Below are 25,116 nucleotides of genomic sequence, written 5' to 3'. Positions count from 1 at the left end.
TAAATGTACATGCTGGTTCTGCGACTCCTCAGAGGCCCGCTCATTCTGGACTGTCACATGAAACAGGAAGTCCACAGATCTCTGCCATCTTTTACATACAGTCTCTGTGCGATACCTAAAAACTACTGTGTGGTCTGTAGTGTTTCTGCACCGACAGTGTTACACAAATATTTGGACTATACCTTATTATTTCACAGTTTTTCACACCGTCAGCATCCTCTTTGGTTTTTGCCAATACAGCCAGCCTCACCGGTGAGCCCCCCCCCCCACCCCCCCACACACACACAGATCTGTCAGTGGAAGAAACTGAGGCATATGTAGGATAAAATGAGGAGGCATAATTTAACAAGAAAATAAATACTTTCTTGTTAAACACTACATTTGAGCCATTTCCGTGTTGGTGCACAGTTTGTTAAAAAAATAATAATATTTAACACCTGCATGCATTATTCATACTTACATTAGTGTTTTTTCAATTCTGTCTGTTTGGCCAGTTAACCAATTAGAATCAAGACTGAGCTAATGTCTGTCCACCTCATGTTGTCTACATAATCTGTATTACATAAAAATTGAATGTTTACATTTTCAAACCACATTTTATTTATTTATTTATTTATTTAGTTTAAATTACAAAAATAAATGCATGTCCCCCCCACACACACACACACAAACTTTGCCCTCCATACTTGCCTCATAAACACTATTTGGGTGGGTGGCTGCTGATATCTCTGTGGTTAATAAGTAAAGCAGGCGCCAGTTTCCTCAAATAATTTGTACCAAAATGACTCGCTGTTACAGGAAAACCCTGGAAGCTGAATTTCCTGCAAGGCCATCATTCAGTGTTCTTGTTTCAGTAATTAAAATAGTTTAAAGGCACCTTAAAGTTACAAAATATAACTACAACTTTGACCACTGGGGGCAGTGTTTCACCAGCAAGTGTTTACATTTCTATTTAGCTCCATCAACAAGTTCTTATTTAAGGTGACTCGTAATGTAATTGGCATTACACTAAAGTGTGTCGTCATCTCTTGAAACCTTTTCCAAAGGATTTTAACAATTATTAAAAACACCAGGATTTACATAAAGTACCCCTAAAATCCCCCAATGTCATTGGCCTTAAATATTGATTACAGTTTTCTTCTAATGTTTGATTGGCTTAATAAATGTGACCATTGAAGTTCATCATTCCATTTAATTTCCCAGATTTGTGCAGATTGAGGATAATTAGTGTCACATCAAAATTCACTGCATATAAAGCATCAGAGAAAAGAAAAAAAGACTCCATTTTGATGCAAAGCTTAACCTCATTGAAATCAGACACAGAAGAGATGAATTCAATCAGAAGACGTCAGACATACTGAAGTTTAAGGAGATGGTGTAAAAGGCTGAAAAAAGAGGAGCTGCAACTTCATCTACACCATGAAATCACTCCCACTGTACTTCCACAAACTCATCCATAATCTTAAAAGAAACGTTTGTCTGTGTAAAATAAAGGTGTTCACAGACAGGTGTGCAGAAGCGAGAACTTTGCCTTGACTGTGACAGAAGCACAGAAAACCCCTTCGGTGCTTTGAGACGAGAGTCTGACACAGTGCGACTGCTGCTCCTTCAAATCCACCATCCTCGGTAGAGTAAGGTACGAGTGAAAAGACGAGACAAAAAAATAGATTCTAAGGCCTCACACGGTTAAACCAGCGACCACAGCGCTGCAGATATATAAACTCATAGAGTCCAACTGTTAGCCCCGCCCCCCTCTCTCGGCTGCGGCTCCCTCAGAAGAATAAATTAGAGCAGGACCGGAGGAAGCGGCACATCACTTAGAAGAGCTAAGGACTCAGTTCCTGTTGATCCATCTTTAACAGATTTAAGCGTTTCATCACCCAGCACGCCCGACGACGTGAAGGCGGAGCGATGCTCGGGCGACAAAACTCACAGAAGAAAAATCTAGAGGAAAAAAAAGAACCCAACACCTTCATACAGCATGTACTGATAGGATTATCCGTCTGAAGTGAGAGTAGCGAGGACTACTTCTCTTTGAGCTTTTCAGCGGCGTCTTTAGCTTCAGCCTTGGGAGCAGGGCGGGGAGTCCGGGGCGGCGGGTGCAGGCCGGCCTCCGTGCCGATGTTCACGGTGATGTTGGTGTACAGGGGCAGATATTCCCGCGAGATCACCTCGTATTCCACCGTGTTCATCCCGTCCGTCCTCCAGGTCTGACGCGTCTTAGCGAGCATGTTGAACCTGACAGACACACGAAGCAGACCAGCTTTACTCTTCCAGGAGAAACAACACAGCTGCTCGATTACAGCAAAATCATGACCTCATTATTTCATTGTTTACAAACAAACAAACACTTTTCCACTTTGAGAGTACATTAGACAGCTGTCCATAAGCAAAAAACATGTGTTTTTTTTTTTTTTTAAACTGCCAACATGTGAACAGACTGTAATCTGGCTTAAATAAAAACAGCTTGTGGCCTCATTTGTAATTTACTCAGGACCAGGTTTCCTCTAAAAGATGTCTGAAGGTTCATCGTAGTCTAAGGAGCTAGGAAAGAAAAGCGTCTGGACTTCTTTAGGGTTTTTGAAGACATTTCACCTCTCTGTCCTAAAGGTCAAAGGTCACTCCATTGAGGATGTTTGAAAGAGAAGTGAAAGAAGCCATCTATGTCCACGGCCATCTTTGAACAGAGGGCGGGGCTTGTGATCCAGTTTTGAGATCCACTCACATCCTGGATCAGCTGATCTCAGTAAGTCACATGATAGGGTGTGGCTAGGTTTCACAATGAGCTCACCCGAAACCGCTGCTGACAATGACCTTTTTTCACACCGTTGCTAATGTGATGAGGCACATGACCAATAGTTGGTCAACGACCCTCTTAAGGGTTAAACACCTGAGACTCTCCACCGTTTACTCTCAGAACTGAAGAAGCGTCTCAGATGAAAGTTTTAAACATCTTCAAGAAACTTAAAGACGTCCAGATTCTTTTACTTCCGAGCTCCTTAGACAATCTAGAAGATACAGTTTCCAGTTTCCACTGCCCTAAAGCTCCAACACTGAACACCACCGACTACTTTTAGTTTCCCGATCTACATCGATATCAGCATTTATTTATAAATGCCAACAAATGAAAATGCAAAGGGAGACAGGAGAAACACATGTTAGAAGTGATGATGTTGCACCGCTCTGGAAATCCCTGTAGGATACACGAGTGTTTGGGACAACGGGAAAAATGACCAGCTGACCTGAGAAGAGTCGGGAAAGTGTCAAAGTATGGAAATCTTTGAATGACACGTGTATCGGAATGAAGAAGGAACTATATTGAGAATGTGGGGTTTTAATATCTTCAAAATCTGTATCATTCAGGCTCTGGACAAAATGTATGTAATGAAGCTCGTTAACATCAGATGCAGGTCCGCGCTCTGTGTTTACGTCTTTTTTTGCGATAGATTCTGAAGCTGCAGGTTTCATATTTCTACAATCACAATTCACTGAACCAGCAGCCAAAGACGAGCAAACTACGCTTCACATAAACATCGTCATGAATTCACTCTGACTTGCTGTTTTGCCTCCACCGCGATAAAATCAAACTTCATGCACAGCTCTCTCTCTCAGTTTACTTCAAGAACTGTTTCCCATTCGCTTGCTTATTACCCACCAGTCTACAGTTGTTTACAGCGCTGTTTTTTTTCTTTTTTACTTAAATGACTTCCAACAAGAAAGCTGCATTTCTGCTGTTCAATACTGAAGAAATTTAAACTTTTTAAATTTATGCAAAATTGCAAAAGGCTTAACTGTGTCTCTAATCAAACCTCTGTAACTTTGCTCTGCTTCACGCCAGCAGCATCAGGTCATGTTCATGTGGTGATTCATGGTTTTCTTTTGTTTTTGATCGACTGCAGAATATTTTTAAGGTCATCTGCTATAAAAAAAAATCTCCATGTTTTTCTGTTTTATCCTCAGTTCTTTGACACAAAGGTATCTGCTGTGACGTTTACACCTTTGATAAAGTCTCACAAGTGTCAGCTTTCTTTTTATAGATATAAAAATATGGATACGTACCGATAAATGATAAGAATTATAATATTTCTGACTGAGGCAAAATTTCATTTCGATTCTAGAAATCTGTGGCGATACGCAGCAACTACTTGCAGCTAGCTGTGACGTAGCTACACAGCATGTGTCTAACTCTGGTATCTAACTATGGCCAGCGAGACACGTCTGGTCGTTTCTGTGCTCAGACTTGAGATCTCGTTATCCCAGCGAGCACTGGGATCGCAGTACCTCTTTGGGTTCACGTCGTTGCCTTTGTCCAGCTTGTGTTTGATCATCTTGTACCGGCCCACCTTTAGTGAAGGACGAGTGATGTACATCCCAGCCAGAGAGACTCTGTGGAGACCAGAAACAAGCGTTAGACCGATCCATCTTGCTCACCCCTCCTGATGTAGATCACTGAGGACACGCACAGCTTTTCCCACATGATTACAGTTTAAATTCAGGGGTGGGGTCACTTTGACTGACATCTAGCCTCAGTCTCCAGTAATGTTTCACTCGGCTGTCTACCCTACGGCTTGTGTCAGGATCTCTGGACCATGTTTGTGCTCTTGGTGACTGTTGGAGAATTCACCCGATCAATAACAGGTTTCTACTGTTGCCCCGGACAGTTTATGGATGCAACAGCGCACAAAATGCAAAATGACAGAGGCTGCCTCGCTCTTTCATGTAGAGCCTATGAGGAACCCTGAAACTGAACCGCACTCCGCACGATCCTCACCTGACTCCGATGTCGTCGTCCTCGCCGCCCCAACCCCAGTAATTGTTGGGGAAACCATTCATTTTAAGGTAGTGCAGGGGCGTCAGAGCTGACACGCCTCCAAAATACATCTTGTATGGAAGCCTGGAGAGGGTTAGGATTAGAAAACAAGACAAATTAAAAGCGAAATAAAGAGCATCTGGGTTTTATTATTAGTTTCTATGCTGTTCAGACAGGTTAGAATATTTGCCAAGTGTGTGGAAGGAGGACTTGGAAACTGAACTCTGGCATTTAAATAATAAAACACACACATGCAGCTTCTGCAGAGTCGCCAGGTCATGCAGCAAACACACAGAAGCTAAAGGAGCAGTTTCACTGAGGCAAGTTTATTTCTGTAACTCATTTAAAACTACAGCAGTGCACACGAACTCTTTCAAGTCAAGGAAAATGTTTTAAAATTCATAGTATAGATAAAATTCAAGTAAACATAAAAGCAAATCAACAGTAAACATGTGGGGTGGACGAGCTCGAGTAAAACCACTGTGGGGGTCAGAGAAACTCCCCTTCTTTACCTCAGGCTCTCTCCACCTCCAGTAAGAACTTTAAACAACCCAACACATCTGTCCAGCAGAGAAACATCTGGTTATTTCTACCCGGCACTCTTCCCTTCACTTCAGATAGAATATTATTATTTTATTCTTCACTCATTAAGTTATTTTTGTTTCCTTATTTTTGCTTTATTCTGTTGATTGGACCATTTTACCACAGAGCCACTTTATCCGATCATATTCAACCTCAGTGTTTCATTTAGATTTCCTTACACTTCAACACATTTCACTTGGATACATTATAGATGATGCATTTTTAGTTACAGCTCTTTAGCACATTAATTATTACATATAGAAAAACTACATTAACAGTAAGGTTTATTGTACTTTTACATTTTTGCCTAACTTCACCATTCTGCTGCTTTATTTATGTATTATTTTTAGCTACTCTAATCAACTCATTTTGTTTTTTTCAGGACATTTTATCTGAATTTATTTCATTTTAATATCTAAATGTGTTGACTGAGCCCAGTGTTACACTCTGGAGTAAAGGAGCACCTTTACCATGAGCACCTACGTTTGGTTCGCCACAGTTTTCAGGGTTTCCCATTAGGTCACAGTACCGGGTAGAGGTACCTTCTTTTAGTATCTGCTCTCTCGGGGTCCCCAAGTGATCTGAGCGGTACTAAAATGCGATGTCGTCAGACTGCTTAGAGCACCGATTGGCTGGTCAGTAGTGTCACTCGATGAGTCATGAGAGCATCATGAAACCGCCGTTTTTGAAACCTGGCAACGAGGGGAACGGCTACAAAAGCAACGCCGTGTTCTCCGAGTCTGATGAAAAGCCACAGACAGAGCAGCAGGCATATCGTTTCCTCGACGTCCACTTTTTTGTAGCGTTTGTGTCGCATATTAGTCACGTCGCAGGACGCTCGGATGTGTCGCTATGAGGACAACCATGCATGTTAGGTAGAACTGGATTGTAGTGGAAAACCAGTCGTGGCGATCCGAGCAGGTGCTAATGGAAAAGGGGCTAAACTGAAGGACAAATGAGGGCTGTCTGAGAAGGCTTGAGGTTTATTTGAACTAAAATGAAATATTGCCCACTCACAGGACTGCTTTCATACAGCACTTCATTCTACACCTTGCACTGAAACCACGGCATGTATCGGTCGTTCTCAGACATACTTGTAGCCGAACTTGTCCATGGCGATGGCCGCGTGCTTGGGGTTCGAGTCACAGACGTACGTATTCCGGTCGTCTTCTGGAATGAGGTCAACATCATGGAAGAAGAGACAGTCCCAGTCCTCCTCCTTCATGGCCTCCCGGAAACCAGCGTTCATCAGCTTGGCTCTGTTAAAGGTGTAGTTTCCAGCCTGCAGAAGAAAAACAAAAATGTTTCACGGTCACGTGAAGAAATAAGTTTAAACTGAATATTTGTGTAAATGAAAAATGCACAAAGCCAGACGTTTTCACTCATAGAAGGAAGCACAGCAGACTTTAACAGGTCAAATATTCAGCCACAGAAAATTATGTTTGCACTAAACAAGGATTAGTGAGGTGAACTTTAAAAGCACTTCAGGGAGTTTGGGTGAAAAAAGTCTCATTTTTGTATGGAACGAGCAACCAATCAGAAGACTGTTTCATAAAAGGAGGAGGAGCTTGTTTCAGATAGGATGAACCGACGCGCTGCTGGAGAATCCAAGAACAAAGGAGACATAAGCCCCACCCACTGGGGGTTACAATCTAGCGGGACCAAACGCACATTTTTTGTATTTTATTCATTTACTTTTACACAGGTAGTCCCATTGAGACCCAGTGTCTCATTTCCAAGTGAGACCTGACGGAGCGATGAATGCAACGAGGTCCTGTGACCGCGGGCCACGACTAAACTGTGTAACATGTACTCTGATAAATAAGAAGGCAATAAACCAGAACTAGAAAGTTTTGCTAGCAGCACATTAAATACATATTTAACAGCACTATCAGAATGTGACTGAATCCAGCTGAGCAAAACTAATAAAAATATCATTTATAAAAGCATTTAATTGAAAATCATCATAGACAGAGCAGAGGGTGAAACATCAGTGAGCTCTAAGCAGATTAAACCTCTGAGCTGCTTCAGATTTCTTATCATCCAACATGCACATCCAGTGACCACACACCAGAGGGCGCTCTTTATCAAGCATCAACTAGTGCATCACTTTAGATAGACAATAAAAACCCTCAATACTCCAAATATTATAAATCTAAACATTAACACAAAGACAGTAAAATTAATTTCTAACTGCCTTCTGAATTTTAGTGTAAAATAGAAATAATAGAAACCTGGTGGATGACGTAAATGCCATATTTGAGCTGCTGCCGCTGCAGGAAGGGATGCAGGTAGTAGAGCAGGAACTTGAGGTGGTGCTCTCGGTGTCTGTGGGGAATGATGATGGCCGTGCGATGCCTCGCCACACAGTCCGGCGGCCTGTATCGTCCTCCGCGCACCACCAGCGGATTCTTCCTCTCAACCTCGGCCAGACTAAGGCGTGACGGGAAGCTGACGTGGATCGGCCCTCCTGTGGAAAGAAGTTATTAATTACGTCCAAGAATGAATATAGTTACTGGAGAGAAAGCAAATGATGTGGTCAGGGTATGAAAGCCGTCCTTTGATTGTGACATCAAGCTTTGAAATGACCTTTAAGTCAGACGTCAGCTTTAAAAGTCAGCTTTAAAAGCACAAAGTCAGCCGTGTTTGTAACATAGAGATCGCTCTGACAATCCTGCATCACCTCACGCTGCTCATCCAGCTGCCCGCCTGAGGTGAGGGTGAAATTGGGACAGAAAAAAATATCTATAAAAGGAAAGAAAATTTGTCACTATATTAAAAGTATATACACTGTATTAATCAAGGTTAAGCTGATGTTTATTTTTTGTTTTCTAAAGCCACGTCGCTCCAACGCCTGCTGATTTATCAGATCACGTGAACAGGTGGTGGGTTACAGATGCAGGTGTGTGCCACCTATTCAGGTCAGCTCATCATAGAAGCTTCGGATTTCTGTTTTCAAACAGACTAAATACAAATAAAACCGGCTCTCATATCCCCGCCCGAGCCTTTCAGCTGTTTCAGTGGAGGAACCTGAGCCGCTCAAACCTCCAGCAGGTTTCGGTTGTCTTTGCGTTACAGTGACGAACATCTTTGTTTTTTCTTTAAGAGTCTTTTTCTTCCCTCGTATCAATTCATGGTCTTTAAGTCGTTTCAAATGACTGAATAAACATGCGGCAGGATTCTGGGTTTAGACAATGTTGCTGGAACAGAGCTAACAGAAGAGTTAAAGCAGAGCACAGTGTACCACCTTCAGCTCAGGGCTCATAGTCACAAAGCTTCCTGGTACAAAGAGCAGTTTCAAAGAATTCCCTTTTCACGTCAAATCCTGGCAAACACTGAGCATAAAAGACCTCTTCAGGTGGAAAACTGTCACAAGCTTTATGGTGCCTTCACACGGTGTGACAGAGCTCAGTGACGTGGTTTGATGGCAGCTGTATGGTTGGCATCTCTTACGTTCATTGTGCACACGTCATTTCCACAGAGCCAAAGACGTGCCCTACACGACTGTCAGCGTTTTTACCTCCACTGCACTGAAATATCCCCACAAAAACATTTGTTTTACAGAAAGGACAAAATCACTGAAATGTGACACGCAAGACGAAATTTAAGGCGCGCTCACTTGATGACATCAACTCACATGAAGAGTTGACTGAAACTTTTCCCCACAACAGGTGATGGAAAAAGGGTGGAGAAGGTCATGACCTTTCTGCAGCGTCATGTTTTTATAGATGATTAATGGACATAAGCTTAGCACCATAAAAGCAGCGACTGTGTCACGCCCTTTACACACTAAGATCACACAGGCGCTCCTTCCCCAGCCTGTTAGTGATCAAACGCAGATTATTTCCCGTATATCAGACATACAGACACCGTTTCAGTGTCTCCAGAAACATTTAAATATTTTTAAAGAGGTCAGAGTGACATATGAGAAACGTATTTGGCTTTTATCCATAAGGACAATTCATAATAAAACTCACTTTTGTTACCATCCACGCACGCTCAGGAAACCTGACTGCAGATCAGATGTAGGGTCAGAGTTTGTGTACAGGCTTCATCTGAAAGGTAACTTCATCAAAGTGTTTGTAAGCCAAGCTGAACCAGGTCAATCTCATCTCATCTCCACAGGTATTTTGATTCTGTTAAACTGAACTGATTGTACTTCCGTGTCTGCGATTTGTCTGAAATGAGCCAAACATCTGAGAAACGAACCACACAAAGAGCACGCTGAGAAAAACGTAAACTATTTTTATGTAAAACCTGAAACCAGGTGCATGATTTCAGGTTCAAAGCTAAAAGGCACTCAGAAACCAGATGTTACATCACGGATAATAAATATGATTTCAAAGGGACATTTAAATGTAATATTTGGTTAGGCTCTGAGCCGTGTGTGGGTTAGGACAAACGTATTTGGTTTTTTAAGTGAACTGAAATATTTTTATCATACTTACACCCTCTATCACTCACTGGATTTATGTTCACTTTCCTTCTGTACTTTCTTTTCTTGAAGATACTGCAGAAGGAACCAGTAGAAACTTCTTGACAATGGTTATTAAGCGTGAAGGCGCCGAGCTGACACGTGTTCACAGAGGCTGCTCTGAAGTGGCTCAATGTTGCCCTGAGGACGGTTTTTGGCACTTATTGTTGAATTGCGCCAAAAATCTGGTTGGTTGGCTCGTGTTAATGGCACACAGCTGAGAGTAAACAAGCTGTTATTCTTTATTTCCACTTCTTAAATGTGTTTATTCATTTATTTAACAGGACTTTATCAACATCTTCATTAACATCATCATTTAATGCAGACCTTCCCAAAGTGTGGGGCCCGCCCCCTACGGGGGGCGCGGAGCCATTGCAGGGGGGGCGCGGTATGAAAAGGGGGGGGGGACAAAACGCTTGGACACTACTAGCACTGGGCGGCCACAGAAACGCAAAGCAGGAGATGAAGCGTAGCTGAATATGTTTCCAAACCAACTTCATTCTAAGCCAAAGACTAGAAAATATGGTGAAGCATATCTGCCCTTTGGCTTCACCTGCACAAGTGCCGAGGTAGGTCTCCCTGCAGAATTGGTTTTCCCTTCATCAGGAGCAGCGCTGGGCTGTTCAAATCACGGACAAACAGTATCCCACATTCTTGATTTTTAGTTCACAAACACTTCTTGTAATGACTAACTACTCCTGACATTTTGGAGATGTTAGCTCTTTATACAGTAAAGTTACAGTGGGATACAAATAATATCAGGCTGATCCTGCCACGATTTGTTCCCCCTGTTCAAATCACGGACAAACAGTATCCCACAGCTGTTTATGTTTTTGAACCCATTTTGCAAAGAGAGGCATTTTTGATTTGATAGCAATGTTGAATATTATTACACAAGAAAAAACAACAACTACACGTAAAATAATCACACCGTGATGCCTTTGTAAATGGAGGGACAGTAACTGCGAGTGTATATGTAAGCCTGTAAAAACTTAAGATAGTCAGATTAACAGTATTTTGTCTCTATCTGCTATTCTGCAATTCATCTCACGTAAACAATAACGTGGCGCACAGCGTGACGTGAAAAAAGGCACATACCTTTGATGTTGCGTGACGAACTCTGTATTCCGCGTCCACACGTAAACGCAAAAAAGGAGTTTAAAAAAATCTCCGTTTTCGGTGATTCGAAACGCCGTTTACGTGTGGACGAAACAGCTGCGTTTTCAAAAATACCCGTGTAGGTGTGGACGTAGCCTAAAAGAGTTAGTAGTTTATTTTATTACTACCTGTAATTTATTGCAGATTACTTGTATTTGCTTAATTGTTTACTAAATGTTTGAGGTGTGAAATAAACCGCAATGGAGCAAAATATGGGTTTGTGTGGTAGGAGGATGTTTGTGCGTGTGCGCGTGCGGGGGGGGGGGCACGAACACTTTTCCTGTAAAACAAAGGGGGGCCTAGCAAAAAAAGTTTGGGAACCACTGATTTAATGAGTCAGTTCTGTCTGAAACAAGCCGTTTTGGCTCCGCTCCATTTAATCCAACTTTCTTCTGATTGGCTGCCCCTTCAAAACAGAAGGTTTGTGCAGCAGGTAAGTTTGGCTTCTGTGCTTGATGACAACCATATCAGGAGCCGAGAGCAGCCAGAACTGTAAAACTGAGTGATTAGAGCTTTCAGCTCACAGGTATTACTTGCAAACTTAGATTGACTCAAATGATGTTTAACATGACTGTCAGCCACAGGAACAAACATACTGCTTTTATATAACGGGGGAAAAGAAAAGCACAAAAGTGCAGCATACATTTCCATTTTCTCTTCAGTTAAATTTAAGTCAATACCACCTGTTTTGTTTATCCTCTCTGAGACTAAACCCAGAGCTAAACGAGGAAAAAAAAAGGGTCACATGTGACTCAAATATGCAAAAAAAAGAAAAAACCTGCAGTGAGACTATTTACACTATATTTAAATAAAGGTGAGACAAAATGAGAAGTTATTAACTTGTGCATATGAGAAAACTACAGTAGCGAGGGTGAAACATTTGATCATAAAAGTGCTGTTTATAATCCTCTAAAAGCTGCAGTTCAGTCCTCGCTCACACTTGGCTGACTGCTGGCGAGGGCACCTGCACCAAAACATGGCATCTACTCTATAGCTGAACAAGTTCAATTACAGCCACATTTCCATCCATCCTTCTTCCACTTATCCAGGGCCAGGTCACGGGCGCAGCAGCCTAAGCAGAGAAGCCCAGACCTCTCCCTCCGCGGCTACCTTGTACCAGATGCCTGAACCACCTCAACTGGCTCAACTTCACAAGCCAAAAAACTTTCATGGCCTTTAATGTTTTATCAATCAGAGCTGAATTTTAGGGACTTAGTCTTAGACTGTATTACCTTCAGAGGCTACACTGAGCCCTACGAGGACGCAAAGTCCCAAATGCTTTATATTATTTAAACAAGAGATTTAAGCTTCAACTTTTAAGGGTTACCTGAAGTATGAATCGCTGTCTTAAACCTTCACGATTGATCCACTTAATTAGTAAACATCTATTTAAGGCTAAATGGAGGAAAGCCTAATCCACCATTGGATCGACACTGAAGACGTGGCATGAGCACTCACCTATTAAAGGGGACGTTTTGGGACAGTAGGGCATGTCGTCTCGATGGCCGTGAGCTTTGGGCAGGTGGGAGAGGTTGGCGTATACGTCCCCTCCACTGATCGTGGGTGTGGTGTGGTTGCGGCCTGATACAGCGCCGGCGTCCGGCTTGCGGAAGATGCGTATGAAGTAAGTGACCCTCTTCTGGTATCCCTCTCGGGACAGCAGCGCCATCACCACCAGCTGGATGCCCAGGAACATGATAAGGTAGCGCCATTTGGACTGAATACTGAACATGGTGACGGCTCGGATGGGTCCAGTGGAGACAGGTGGAACTTGCTGCTCAGGTGTAGCAGGTGATGATTGTCAGGTTTAGTCGAGGGTGGCGTCAAGCCTTTTACTTCCTATATAATCCAGAATATGGCAGCACACGGCAAATGTCAAGTGAGTGATAATCTGTGAAATATTTAACTTCAGTATGTCCGAAGACACGGCGATGTCACACATAAAGGCACTTTTGGTAGGCTGTAATCACAAAGACCACCAAACAGAACAAAAAGAGAAAAATATTCCACACTGAGACACAAAAAAAGAAAAGAAAAAAAAACCTGGTCCACTTTGTCCTCACTGCATTCCCCGCTGCTGCTCAGCAGGTGGTAGGTATCTCCAGAGTTGACTGTTGGTCCACTTTGTGTTTGGTTTGGGGAGATAATGCCAGCCCCACATTATGGAGTCTCACACCGACTGAGCACCATCCGCTGCCCCGTGAAGTTCACTCGCCTCCAGCCAAACAATCTGCAGCGTCTCCTTCTCTCTCAGCTCTCCAGCTCCCTTCCTGCCTTTGTGAGCTTTATGCTGCCTTCTGTTGTCCCTCCTGCTCTCTCCTGAGGGAGGCCTCCACAACAACAACAGCCGCCATGACAAAGGGGTGCATATGCGGCCGTATAGGCGCTATACTTTACAGAGGATTACACGGCTTCCAGCCGCTCACCGCCTGACTGGCTGGAGAGACGGTGGGAGTGGACCGTGACTTGCGTGGGAGGAGTGGTCAGAAGGGTCCTGCATGAGTGAGTGGGTGGGTGAGTGTTTGTTAGGGGGAGGCTTTCAGTACAGAGTGAGGCTGAGAGAAAAAGAAATAGGGGGAGGAGGACGAAGAGGAAGAGGTCGAGCTTTGACTCCCAATGCTATTATTCCATGATGATGCAATCCACCTTAAGCCGCTCACTGGTCACACTGGATCGACAGGAACTGGATGGGTCACTCCAGCATGGCTCTGGAAGACAGGAGAGGAAACAGGGCGGGTGTTAAAACTGACTGACATCCTGGCTAAAACTGTTGAAATCAGCGATTTCAGCACACAAACAATGAGCTATTGTGTACAGTACAGGCAAACAAATGGATTGTGTTTGTTTACAGAGACCAAACAGCACAGTTGGAAAGCCTGCACTAATCAGACTCAGTGGGAGATCCCCAGAGAGAGGCCTGCTGCCCACGGTGGGCGGCAGACGGGAAGCCACGCATCACAGCGACGAGGAAGTTTCCAAAATCTGCAGCCAGAGCAGTCCATCCTTCTGCTCCTGATGAAAGGACCCGGTGATGTTGTCCTTCCTGACCTGAGCTCTGCTGCAGCGATGCCCAGCACATCCTCAGTTACAAATCAATTAGCGCTCGTTAAAGCAGCCGTACTCAGAGCACTAATCCTAATCCCAATCCTATTGAACGCTACGTGGCGGGTGGAAACACGGACAGAGAACCTGCCCCTACATCAAACACCGCGACCCAAAATCAAACGGATATTTTAACCTGAACATGAACTTGCAGTTTACTCTATTTTAACTGAAAAGTAATCAGTTTCTGGATATTTTTTAATGTGTATTTTTGTTTATTGTCATTTTATGGAAATGCCACCATGTCTATTCTTCTGCTTTTTACATTTTTTATAGAAAAAAATTCAGAGGAGGACATATGGTCTGTATTTAAAGAGAAAGATTAACAAGATCTCAAAAATATCTGAAAACTATAGAAATGGTATAAATTACAGACCCGTGGCAGCAGTGCTAGATACATAAATTATTCCAAGGCAGATCATCGGTACATGAAAATTCTTGGTACAGCATCACCAAGAAGATTGTATGATAAGATCTTCAGCACTTAGAGCATAAAGTACCCACAGGAAAATGTCACATTATGAACATTTGTTCATAGAGCAGGGATGGGGAACTCCAGGCCTCGAGGGCCGGTGTCCTGCAGGTTTTAGACATCACCCTTCATCAACACACCTGAATCAAATGATTAGTTCATTACCAGGCCTCTGCAGAACTTCAAGACATATCGAGGAGGTAATTTAGCCATTTAATCAGCTGTGTTGGATCAACGACACATCTAAAACCTGCAGGACACGGCCCTCGAGGCCTGGAGTTCCCCATCCCTGCTCTACAACAGGAGATAAGAGCAGCTTGCTGAATCACAGAATGTGAGGAGGACCCAAAAAAAGAGCTGTAAAGGTAGGCAAAAAAAAGACACTGACTGGTGTGATCAAAGATATGCTGAGAGAAAAATGAGCCCTTTTTGTTATGTTCCTTTATACTATCAAAGCCGTGTTAGCCTTGATCATTTCGACAACAAAGCGAATGCATTCTGGAGCATTTAACACCGTGTGCCTCAGGAACGAAACGACAGACAGGAAATGAAGAAATACAAAAGCAACATTGCAAAATACACTTTGATCAACTTGCAGAAATGTACTGATGATATCTGACTCCTGCAGATCTGCACAGTCGTTCTTTAACAGCTGACTGGGGGGATTTTCAAGTGAAGGATATTAAAAGGGTTTCCTATTTTCCCCTCTGAGAGAACATGCGGATCAAACGGAAGAGGAAATCCTCTGCAAAAGACTTTCATCAGAGCTGGGAGCAGATGGGAGGATTGACCCCTGACATGTCGCCCGGCACCTATAACCTCTTGATATGGTTTATGACATGATATGTCATAAAGACTGTGGCTAATCCCACAGAACGGAAATTCATCTCAACCACTCTGAGCAGATAAATAAATAATTTAATCTGTTTTGAAGTAATCGCTGACGCTTTCTAAAAGGTTCACATTCACTGGATTATGAATCTGAAGCCCTCCAATGACACCGGAGGTCTGCTCTTCAACCATGTGACTGGCCAGAGGGAATAAAGATCTGCACATCTCTAAATTTACTCAAGTGGACTGAGTGCATTCAACCCTGGAGCCTTAATGGGCCAAAGAAGCTCTGAATACACTTTAACTGCTAGTACCTGCTGTCTAATGAATCATGTTAATCTTATTTTATTGTAATTGACAGGCGACTGCTAGGGCGGCGCCTTCAATGATCATATGATTTTTGAACCAGCTCAACTTGTGATTCCAGCACAGCTATGATCAGTGTTGCCCACAGATTTCATTTGTGCGTGCCCACATACCGCTATACCAGCTGAGATGTTTGGCCAATGAAGTTGTTTCCACTAACAATATTTTCATGTTCACCTGCTGAACAATTGTCGACCTGCTTTTATTATAAATGAAGCACATCATGTACCTGGAAAAACAAAACACACGCCGTTTTCTTTAAAGGGTGTTTGACAAACTTCCTGAAACTGCAGGGCGAGGACGTCAGGTGTTGGCCAGTCGTAGCACACTGGTATAAAATGCAGGGTGGAACATTATTAGTCTGCTGTGTTTACCAAGCATCACTAAAACTCAATTTATGGAAATCAGGCCTTGAAAAATAATCCAAAAAACTCGATTTTCTATTATTTTCCACAAATGATACAATCTATAGGAGGACAGGAGAGAGACCTCGACATATTATCCCAACATTAACCAACAATGCACACAAATCAATGCTTGGATTTTTGTTTTTAACCAAAGGAGATAAGATGGCTATTAACGTTAATATTATGTGCCAACTTGATCTACTAGACAACTGCGGAAGATCCCTGGAGAATGAATTCATGCGCTCCGTGACGCTCCCGTTTATTCTCATGTTCTTTATAAAGAGGAGAAATAATAAAGATACTTTAGCGCTCGAGGCTCGTGCTGTACCTGAGCTGGTTTACACAAAGGGAGAACCTGGCAGCGAGCGCCTCTTTTAAATAAAGCTCAGGCACCAACTTACACGCATACAAAAGAGGCCCGGAGCTGCATGGATCTTTCTGTGCTGGCTGAGGATGAGGAGTGAACTAAATACAGAGAGGAAGAGCAGCAGTCTGGTGACGTTCTGTGCTTTTGACTTCATCGTCTCTCCTGCAAGAATGGTCTTCCTCTCTGCATTTAGAGCCACATCAAAGAGCCGTTTCTGCTCTTGTTCCCAGCATTACTGTGTTCTTATTTTTCACCCAAGTATGCAATCTCTACATTTCCTTTATTAGCACATGTCAAACATATGTGGCACCCACTCGCTGTTTAGTTCAACTCGAGCCGAGCGGCTGAAGAGAGTCGCCGACCAACAAGAAACTAGAGATGGCACCATACCACTTTTTTATGTCCGATGCCGATATCATAAATTTGGATATCTGCTGATGCCGATATGAATCCGATAATCAATAAAACAGTTTTTTTTAATATCTTCCTGCTTTTTATACAAGTTCATACTCAAGTTTTAACAAAAAAACAAACAAACCCACAAACACTAAAGCTATTCTGTTATACCTGTATGCAAAAAAATACACTGCACCCAAAATATTTCATAGTTCACCAAAACTGATCAATCTAATAAACTTAAATCCTCCATCCTCCCTATTCTGGTATTTTAAAGAGTACTTAGGAAAAAGTACTATAGCTTAACAGAGTATATATTAGACTTAATAGTTACTATATACAGTAATGGACTTCTATACATTTTATATCAGATGAAAACTTTGGGAGTAAAACTCAGATAATTATTTATTAAAAGCTAGACATTTTAAATGAGAATAAGAAAGTAAAGTATGTCTTTGTGCCCCCTTTTCCCTGCTAATGCCCTACCTGCCCCCCTGGCTAAACTTTGCTAGATCCGCCCCTGCACAGTTACGTCAGCTACGTAGAAAAGGATCCTGGTCTAGAAAGTAATATTAAATAAATTCTAACAACAGCTTATCAAGGTTAAACGTGCTGCTGTTGTTCAGCCGCTGGTTTCCTCTTTCTGGTGCAAAGTGGGCCAAAAACAAACAAGAGAGAAAAGCCGATCAGCTGATCATTGATCAGTTTCATGACTGAAGTTGCAACAGGAGAGGGAGGGGGAGGCAGTCATAAGCTTAACGTGTGAATGCTTTACAAACATTCAGAGATGAACTTACACACTTGCTTTACTTCTCTGGGATAACTTTCTCTGAGATGAAATGCCGGGTTGCTAGCGAGGCTCCAAATGCTCAACCAGACCGCCGTCAGGTCTCGCACGCCACAGCTGCTCTATCACGTGATGCATACTGCTCCGACGTGCTAAGGTTATGAGCCGAGTTACGCCATGTCGCAAGTTTTGTGATTTTTTATTTCTCTCCGATATCCAATCCAGTAATTTAGGTCAGTATCGGACCGATACCGATACGTAATATCGAATCCGTCCATCCCCAGAAGAAAGGTTGAATGGAACGATTCTTATATAGCTTTTCTACTCTTCCAGAGAACTCATAGCACTTTATACAAGATGCCTCATTCACACCCATGTTTAAGTGCTTTCTATCTAGCAATCACATGCATTAGAGAGCAACGTGTGGTCAGCATGTTGCTCGAGGGTATTTACATTCAGATTCTGGAGCAGCCAGTATCAACAGACAGCCTGCTCTTCTGAGCTACAGTCGACCTTTAACAAGCTGAAGCAGTTAAAAGGTCATTAACACTGTACTTGCTTTAGCTTGCAAGTGGTCCAAGTGTCAGCTGCCTGTTGGCCAACATGCAGCTCCTCCAAGGCAACAAGTCTGCTACCCATCTGCCACCGCAGGCATCTCACTGGAGCCTTACACTGTAGCATTTCTGTGTATGTTCAAGCCACAGGCCTGGTCATGGTAGACTTATGCAGTTAAAGACAACAGGACTTCTTTCAGGTTCCTGAAGATATTTCACCTCTGATCAATAAAACTTCTTCAGTTCTAAAAAAAATGATGGGAGCCCCAAACATTTTACCCCATGTGGGTTCTCCCTGTAGAGAAGGTCCTGAGAGTCGCTGACCCTCCCTGAAATCACGGGACTGAAAGGATCACACGAGTCAATACTATCTCAGGGTCAAGGGTGAGGGTGTGAGACACTGCTCCCACACCACCATCATGTGAATTATTAAAGTCAGTAGGGGTTGAATAGCCTGGGACGGGATCCTGGTTTTCAAGCGCTTCAGACTTGGTTGTATCCTGACGTGTACCTTCCTAGAAACATAGCTAAGAGTCACACTGAAATTCTGCAGTGACTAATTGGTTTCTGTTGCACTGTTTCCCGTTTCTGTTCCTGTTCCTGGTCACTCCTCCTTTTGTTGCCTTGCTGAATCAGCTGCTTGTTAAGTGTTTTGGCAGCAAACCTACTGAGCGACTCGGGCCACCAGCATAATGATGTGATGTGATGATGATGTATACTTTACTGATCCCCGTGGGGAAATTCCTCTCTGCATTCAACCCACTCACTCTGTGAAGCAGTGGGCAGCCGTTGGGTGCGCGGGGAACAGTGTGTGTAGGGACGGTACCTTGCTCAGGGGTATCTCAGGGTAGCCAAACCTCTGATCTTGGGTCCACCACTCTACCTGCTGAGCTATCCCTGCCCTAAGTAAAAATGTTGGTCACACGTGTGGGCTATGTCACCAGCTTCAACTGTATAAATACATTTTACCAGATAAAACCAAGTCCTTCACCCTTTTTCCCCTCACTAATTTATTTTCATCACTTGTATTATATCTAAAGTTCAAGTAAGTCCTCTGTAAAAACGACCCTTCAGTATGAGGTTAAATTAACCTTGGATGAAGACTCATTAGTTTCATGAGCATTTCACCTTCAGTGCTGAGGAAGAGTCTATTCTGTACAACATCATCATTTTATTTATCAGTGTACATTTGTTTTAAGAAGACATGTTTAGATTTTAGTCCCTCTTGTTGTACTGGTTTGCCATTGTTAATATATTCTGGTTTTCCCTGTAAGATGACAAGCTCGGGATGGGGAATTTTCTGAGTGCTGCTAATCAAGGCCGGCTAATAGCTGCATGATGATTTCCTAATAATCCATTAAAGCACTGTCGTCATTTATAAGACTCATGTTACATTTGTTGTGTCACTATGAGTTCGTGTAGGCAGGTCTGTATGTCCACTCATTCGCTCTCAAATTGTCCACATTTTCAGGTGTAAATGCTCGTCCAGTCTGAGGCACCACCGAGTTAAAAAACTGTCCAAATTCTTTCAGCTCCCCCAAAGTCTTCATTAAAGTTTCACCTCCAGCCATCTTTATTTATTTAAAATATTTACAAAAGCAAGCTGACCAGCTGCTAGGGTATAAAGATGAAAACTAAACAGCAGCTATAGTCAGGCTAATAGGAACACATTAGCACAGGGAAGATGGAGGATGAGGGTTAAGTTGTTCTCAGTGAAATTTCAGGTTGAAGCTCCCAGATGGGCCGAGACAAACAATCATGGCAGAAAGAAAACAGACTACACGTCTGAGATGATCCAACCGCAACACGAGGTTAGTCATTAATATGTTCCCGTGTGGTTTGGATGACTCACTATAAAAAGTTATTTTTTAACACAAGACTCAAACTACAACAGATCGTTACCAAGTTTTGAAACAAAAACAGCCTGAAAGACAGCCCAGGCCCAGCAACAGGCCCGTATTAGACACGTCCTTTAAATGAACGTAACTCTATTACTCATTTCTGCTACAGACCAAATTCAAATGGTGTCGGAAAGAAGGGATGACGAGCTTTACTGGGATATTCGGTGTATCACGGTAGCACAAAGTATTCACGGGCTAGTGTAACATAAACACAAACCTGCCTCTATTTCACCATGTGCACTTCACATTACTGCAACTCCTCAGCCAGAACTACAAAATCAGTCCAGGCAGCCTGTATGACACCTGGCTGATAAATGGCTGACGTGGTTAAAAGGAGCAGATAGATGTTATCGACTACTTTTACAGTCAGCTGAAATCTGACTGTTTATGTTTATTTAATTACAGTACGTCAAATTATTAACATTCCTCTCTCTACAACATCGCTCCAGGTGGAAACGCAGCTTTGCATCTATTAATTTCATATTCAAATACATCGTCTCTGATTTTAGTTATATAATCGTGTAAAGAAAGTTCACCAACAGCTCCATGTGGTGCAGGCGTGTTTGCACACATGAATGAATGAAGAGGAGCCAAGAGGGTTCTGAACAAAAGTGCTGAAATGAAGAGCAGATGAGAAAATAAAAAGGGACGAGGGGGGAAGAGAGCGGAGATATATTTAGATCACGTAGCTTACGGTCAGCAGTGTCGTTCAATTCCTAAAGGCACAGCACAGAAGTGAAGAACAGCAGGCACAGAGGGAGGTAAAGAGAACAGCCATGGTGGTGGTAACCACAGAGGAGGCTGAACACCACAAACACACCTTCCGGTCTTAACTGGGCGAAAACTGATCACAATTTTTCAATGGAAATTAGATGTGGTTTAGTTTACATGTCGTGGTTATCTGAGCAGGAAATTCTGACTGCGTTGAGGCCCGGCCCCACGTCGTTAAATCTGCTTCACTGCTCAAAACTGATTGCAACTGCCTTTGAGGCAAAAGTTTATTTCTTACTAATTCTTTACTTCAGTTATTCCCAAACTCCTCAGAGGCAGCGTGTGTGCACAATCAATTACATTTAACAAAGTGACCCAGATAAGCTGCAGAAAACGGATGGGTGGACAAAGCTATGCAAATTTACAGCTTTATACTCTGAATATTTTCAGAGTTACAGGCATTGTAAATACACACAGACGGGCCAAACCTTCTTAATATTTGTATGTTTGAGCTCTCGTAACTTCTTAAAAACCAGAGACGACTTCTTATCTGGAGCACAATCATGAGCTTCCAAAGTGCAGCCTGTGAGCAGAGCTGTGGTACAAAGTCTGAAATGAAAGTGGGGAAGTATTTCCCCCAGAGATACCTCTTTGGCCACGGTGCTTTTCCACTTTGAGCTACACCTGAAACCCCCCCACTGAAAGAAATACGCACAAAAATGGAAACGCCACAGTGAGCATATGTTTCCCTTCACTCGGGAATTAAGAACTAAAATTCATTTTCATTTTCTTGTTCAAAGTGAGGTTTTAGGAATTCGAGCCTCAAATGTAGACCACAGAATTCAATTCTTTATAGCCGGCCGTGTGAGACCACTGACTGGGCTCCTATACTGGAACAACATTTAGAGAAACAGCTGGAGCGATGGCTCTGCAATTTCACTCATCATTCGATTCTGTTTAGGCAAGATAAACTGCTTCGTTCAGTTTGGCAACAAAAACTTTCAGGTTAGATTCTCACGTTAGTGCCAGCAAAGACCAGCACTGAGTCAGGCAAACAAACGGACATCAAGTTTGTTTGAGAAAGCGCCTCACGGTGTTGCTCAACACCCAAACAGCTCCGACCTGACCAAAAACAGGCTGAGCGACAGGAGTATTTAACAGTGTTGGTGACAATACCATGGAGAGGTGCAGTCAGATGTGGTTACACAACAGCTGTATTTTTCCCGATGCTGTCACCAAAACAATAGAAAAAGAGACGCATCATTCCTAAAAGCTCTACACACTTAAACTCTGCATATTCAGGCAGGCCTTTCCTCTCAAGTACCAACCAAGCAGGACCAGGCGATGAAATAATGTGCAAACATGCCCTGAGAAAAGAGGCGTCTGCATAGCAGCGCGTGCCAGGGACCCTGTCATGGCAACGCCTCCTGAGCCCCGACCATTCATCACAGTGCAGCTGGTACACGTCGCCATGGCTGTTCCTCAGTCCGACTCCACCGAGACATGAGAAGGAGAACACAGTGGAAAAAAGCCCATCATTCTCCTGCTTCTCCCACCTCCTCTCCTCTCTTTCTGCCTCTGGTGGCTCAAGCTGTTTCCATAGTGAGGCCTTCCTCACCAAACCATTAGGGAAAGTCACTTATCTAATGACAATCAAAGCAACCTGCACCAGTTTGTAGATGGGAGCCATGGAGATAAGGAAATCTCCTCAGGGATAGATAACCCACAACAAAGAGGCCTCCCAGAAGCAGCAACATAACAACACAGCAGCTTTTTCAACATTCAGGATTCAAGGTAATAAAAATTTATGTTTTGATGTTAAAAGTTAACACCTAAAAAAAATAAGAGTTAGAATCAAGCAATACTGAAATGATTCATTATGTTTTATCATTTATAAATAAGCTCCTAGTATATTCCATTAGCTCAACTATGCAGTACTCTGCACAACACAATAGTTGATGCTTCTCTTCACGGCACAGTAAAATTGAGGATTAAGGATTTGTCAGGTGCTTTTAATTGGGGGGAAATTGCCTTTAAAAAAAAAAAAAGGATCTTGCTGGGCATGGGTTGCATTTCCATGCACGTAATTAATTTTTAGAAGAAGTGCAACATCAACATACAGTGTTTCTGTGCATTTAGGTCATCAATGCTAGGAGTCCACCATGAGACAATTCATCTGCAGCTAAATCTTTAACACGATAAATATGGAAACAAAAACGTGTCAAAGGCTTTTTTTACACTAACAACAAAAGACATGCTGTAACAATAACTAGCTCCATATAACACTGAAGGCAGATGATACTGAAGCAGCTCAGCTGTATTGAAACAACAACATCCTGAAAAGCTTGTCTGAGATGCTACAACAACACGGTCTAAGCATAACGCTTCATGCAGGTCAAAAAAAATGAAGCACCACAGAGGGTGCTATTTAAAAGAAAAAGGAAGAAACAGCATGAAAAGAACAGAAACGTTCTTAAAGCGTGGTCAAGTGTCTCCTCTGCAGAATGAGCTTATACAGGAAGCAGTGAAGCATCTGAAGGTTCATATTAAGCTTACCACTGAGTCTCAGCCTCCCTAAGCAAATCTGACCCAAGGTTATCTTGAAACAGAAAGGATAAAGCTGTATGAAGCGTGTTTAAAGTCACATAACAGCTCCAGCACCAACCACAGTAATCTGACTTTATAACAGCAGCAACAAAAAAAAGATTAAATGAAACCTGGTGCAGAACCAGCAGCTGATAGTGATTTTAGCCCACGTTTAAGGTTCAGTAACAGAACCTAATAGCACAGATTACTTATTTTGGTTCTGAAATTTCATTTTATTTAAAGGTCAGTGTTCAAAAACAGAAAAAAACAAACCAACAGATCTTTGCTCACAGCACCCTGAAAAACTGTAGAAGTGAGAATCAAGTTAGAGAAGTGGCTTCGACCAAACAGTTTCCTGAAACACACAAACTCAAGTATTAAATCTTCATGAAAACCTTTTTAAAAATACCTGCCCTCATGATCTGTATCACTGTTTATCCTGCTTACCTCACACTTAAGTTCAGTTTCTAAAGATATAAATCTGGACTTTGAGCTCTTTAATACCTGTGACAGCATGTTTACTCTGACTGATAAGAGCAGGACGACTTCAGAGACAGACTGAAGCTCTGGTCCTCTCCCCGGTAGGACAAAGAAGAGCAGCCCCACTGCTGCTCTCTCACCTCCAGTGTGGGCTGGGTTCAGAGGGGGAAGGGGGCCGCCATGCTGGGCCTTTTGTCCCGCTGTGGAGAGCACATATACGAGGACATATGGGCAGGAAGATAGGCTGAGAAACCTGCCTTATAGCAGGGAGGTAGCGGAAAATGGCGAAATTAACGAGTTATGTCCGCACGTTAACTAAAGTGCTCAGTGAGTAGTTAGCTAATAATGAACCCAGTTTCCTGGTAAATGCAGCTGCTATCGTTAAACTTTTATCGGGGTCAGCTTTTTGCTTTCAGGATCAACACATCAGCTAAAACGGAAGTAAAAACAGACTTCGGGGGTCTTTATAGCAGACAAAGTTAGTTAGAGCTGGTATTAATCAGCATTAGCTTACGCAATGCTGCTAAGAGCTAATATACTGATTTAAACCCCGTGTTTGCCGTTATTCTTGGTAACACTCGGGTTCGCATCGACAGTTTTCCAGCAGGGGTCTGATTACTTTTAAGTGGAGCTAATAACAGTCCCGACTGCCTTTAAACTGGGCTCACTTTTTCCTGGTTTTTAATCATGTAAAACATCCAAGAAAAGGGCTCCCACCCCAACTCCAAGCGGATTCTCGCCAGCTGTGAACGCCGAGCCGAGCCGCGCTAACCGCGGAGGGGAGGTTGTTAGTTAGTTACTTAGCTGGCTAGCTAACGGGCTAGCATCCCCACACGGAGCTGTTTTGGCTCCATCATAAAAACAAACAAACGTCTTTTTTCAGTCTTACCTGAAGGCGTTTTTATCCCCCTGCAGGTGAAGCGACAGTTAGCGGTCGGTGTCCCTCCAGCTGCCCGTTTCCTGCTCAGTATTTCCGATGTGCGCTGAAGTTGAAGCTGCTGTTTGGTTGCTGGCTCGGAGGCTGAATGAGCAGAGCCGCTGCAGCTCGGCACTTTTCTCCTCCCCTCCGCGGTCACAGCTCAGAGCTCAGCAACACCGACAACCTGCCACGGCCACAGCTGCTGCTGCTTTA

General features: G+C 43.0%; 1 protein-coding gene across 1 annotated transcript; it reads right to left on the bottom strand.

Annotated features, from left to right (window-relative positions):
• Positions 1–271: 271 nt before the first annotated feature.
• On the bottom strand, positions 272–25,116 carry si:dkey-199f5.8 (beta-1,4-galactosyltransferase 3). Its single transcript, XM_063487058.1, has 7 exons — positions 24,874–25,116; positions 12,483–13,732; positions 7,627–7,862; positions 6,487–6,674; positions 4,772–4,894; positions 4,282–4,386; positions 272–2,238 (listed from the first exon to the last, which is right to left on the bottom strand). Exons 2-7 carry the CDS (start codon positions 12,754–12,756, stop codon positions 2,025–2,027), a joined length of 1,140 nt encoding a protein of 379 aa, XP_063343128.1. The 5' UTR covers positions 12,757–13,732; positions 24,874–25,116; the 3' UTR covers positions 272–2,024.

The sequence above is a fragment of the Pelmatolapia mariae genome, linkage group LG10_11 (genome assembly GCF_036321145.2).
Source record: "Pelmatolapia mariae isolate MD_Pm_ZW linkage group LG10_11, Pm_UMD_F_2, whole genome shotgun sequence".
In the NCBI taxonomy this organism is placed as follows: Eukaryota; Metazoa; Chordata; class Actinopteri; order Cichliformes; family Cichlidae; genus Pelmatolapia; species Pelmatolapia mariae.
This window is presented reverse-complemented; position numbering and strand designations above follow the sequence as displayed.

Excerpts from the sequence above, each read along its gene's own strand:
- si:dkey-199f5.8 (XM_063487058.1), bottom strand. The coding sequence starts at position 12,756 with ATGTTCAGTATTCAGTCCAAATGGCGCTACCTTATCATGTTCCTGGGC. Across the intron at positions 7,863-12,482 it reads CAAAACGTCCCCTTTAATAG|GAGGGCCGATCCACGTCAGC; the intron begins GTGAGTGCTCAT and ends TTCTTTCCACAG. Across the intron at positions 4,895-6,486 it reads ATGGACAAGTTCGGCTACAA|GCTTCCATACAAGATGTATT; the intron begins GTATGTCTGAGA and ends AACCCTCTCCAG.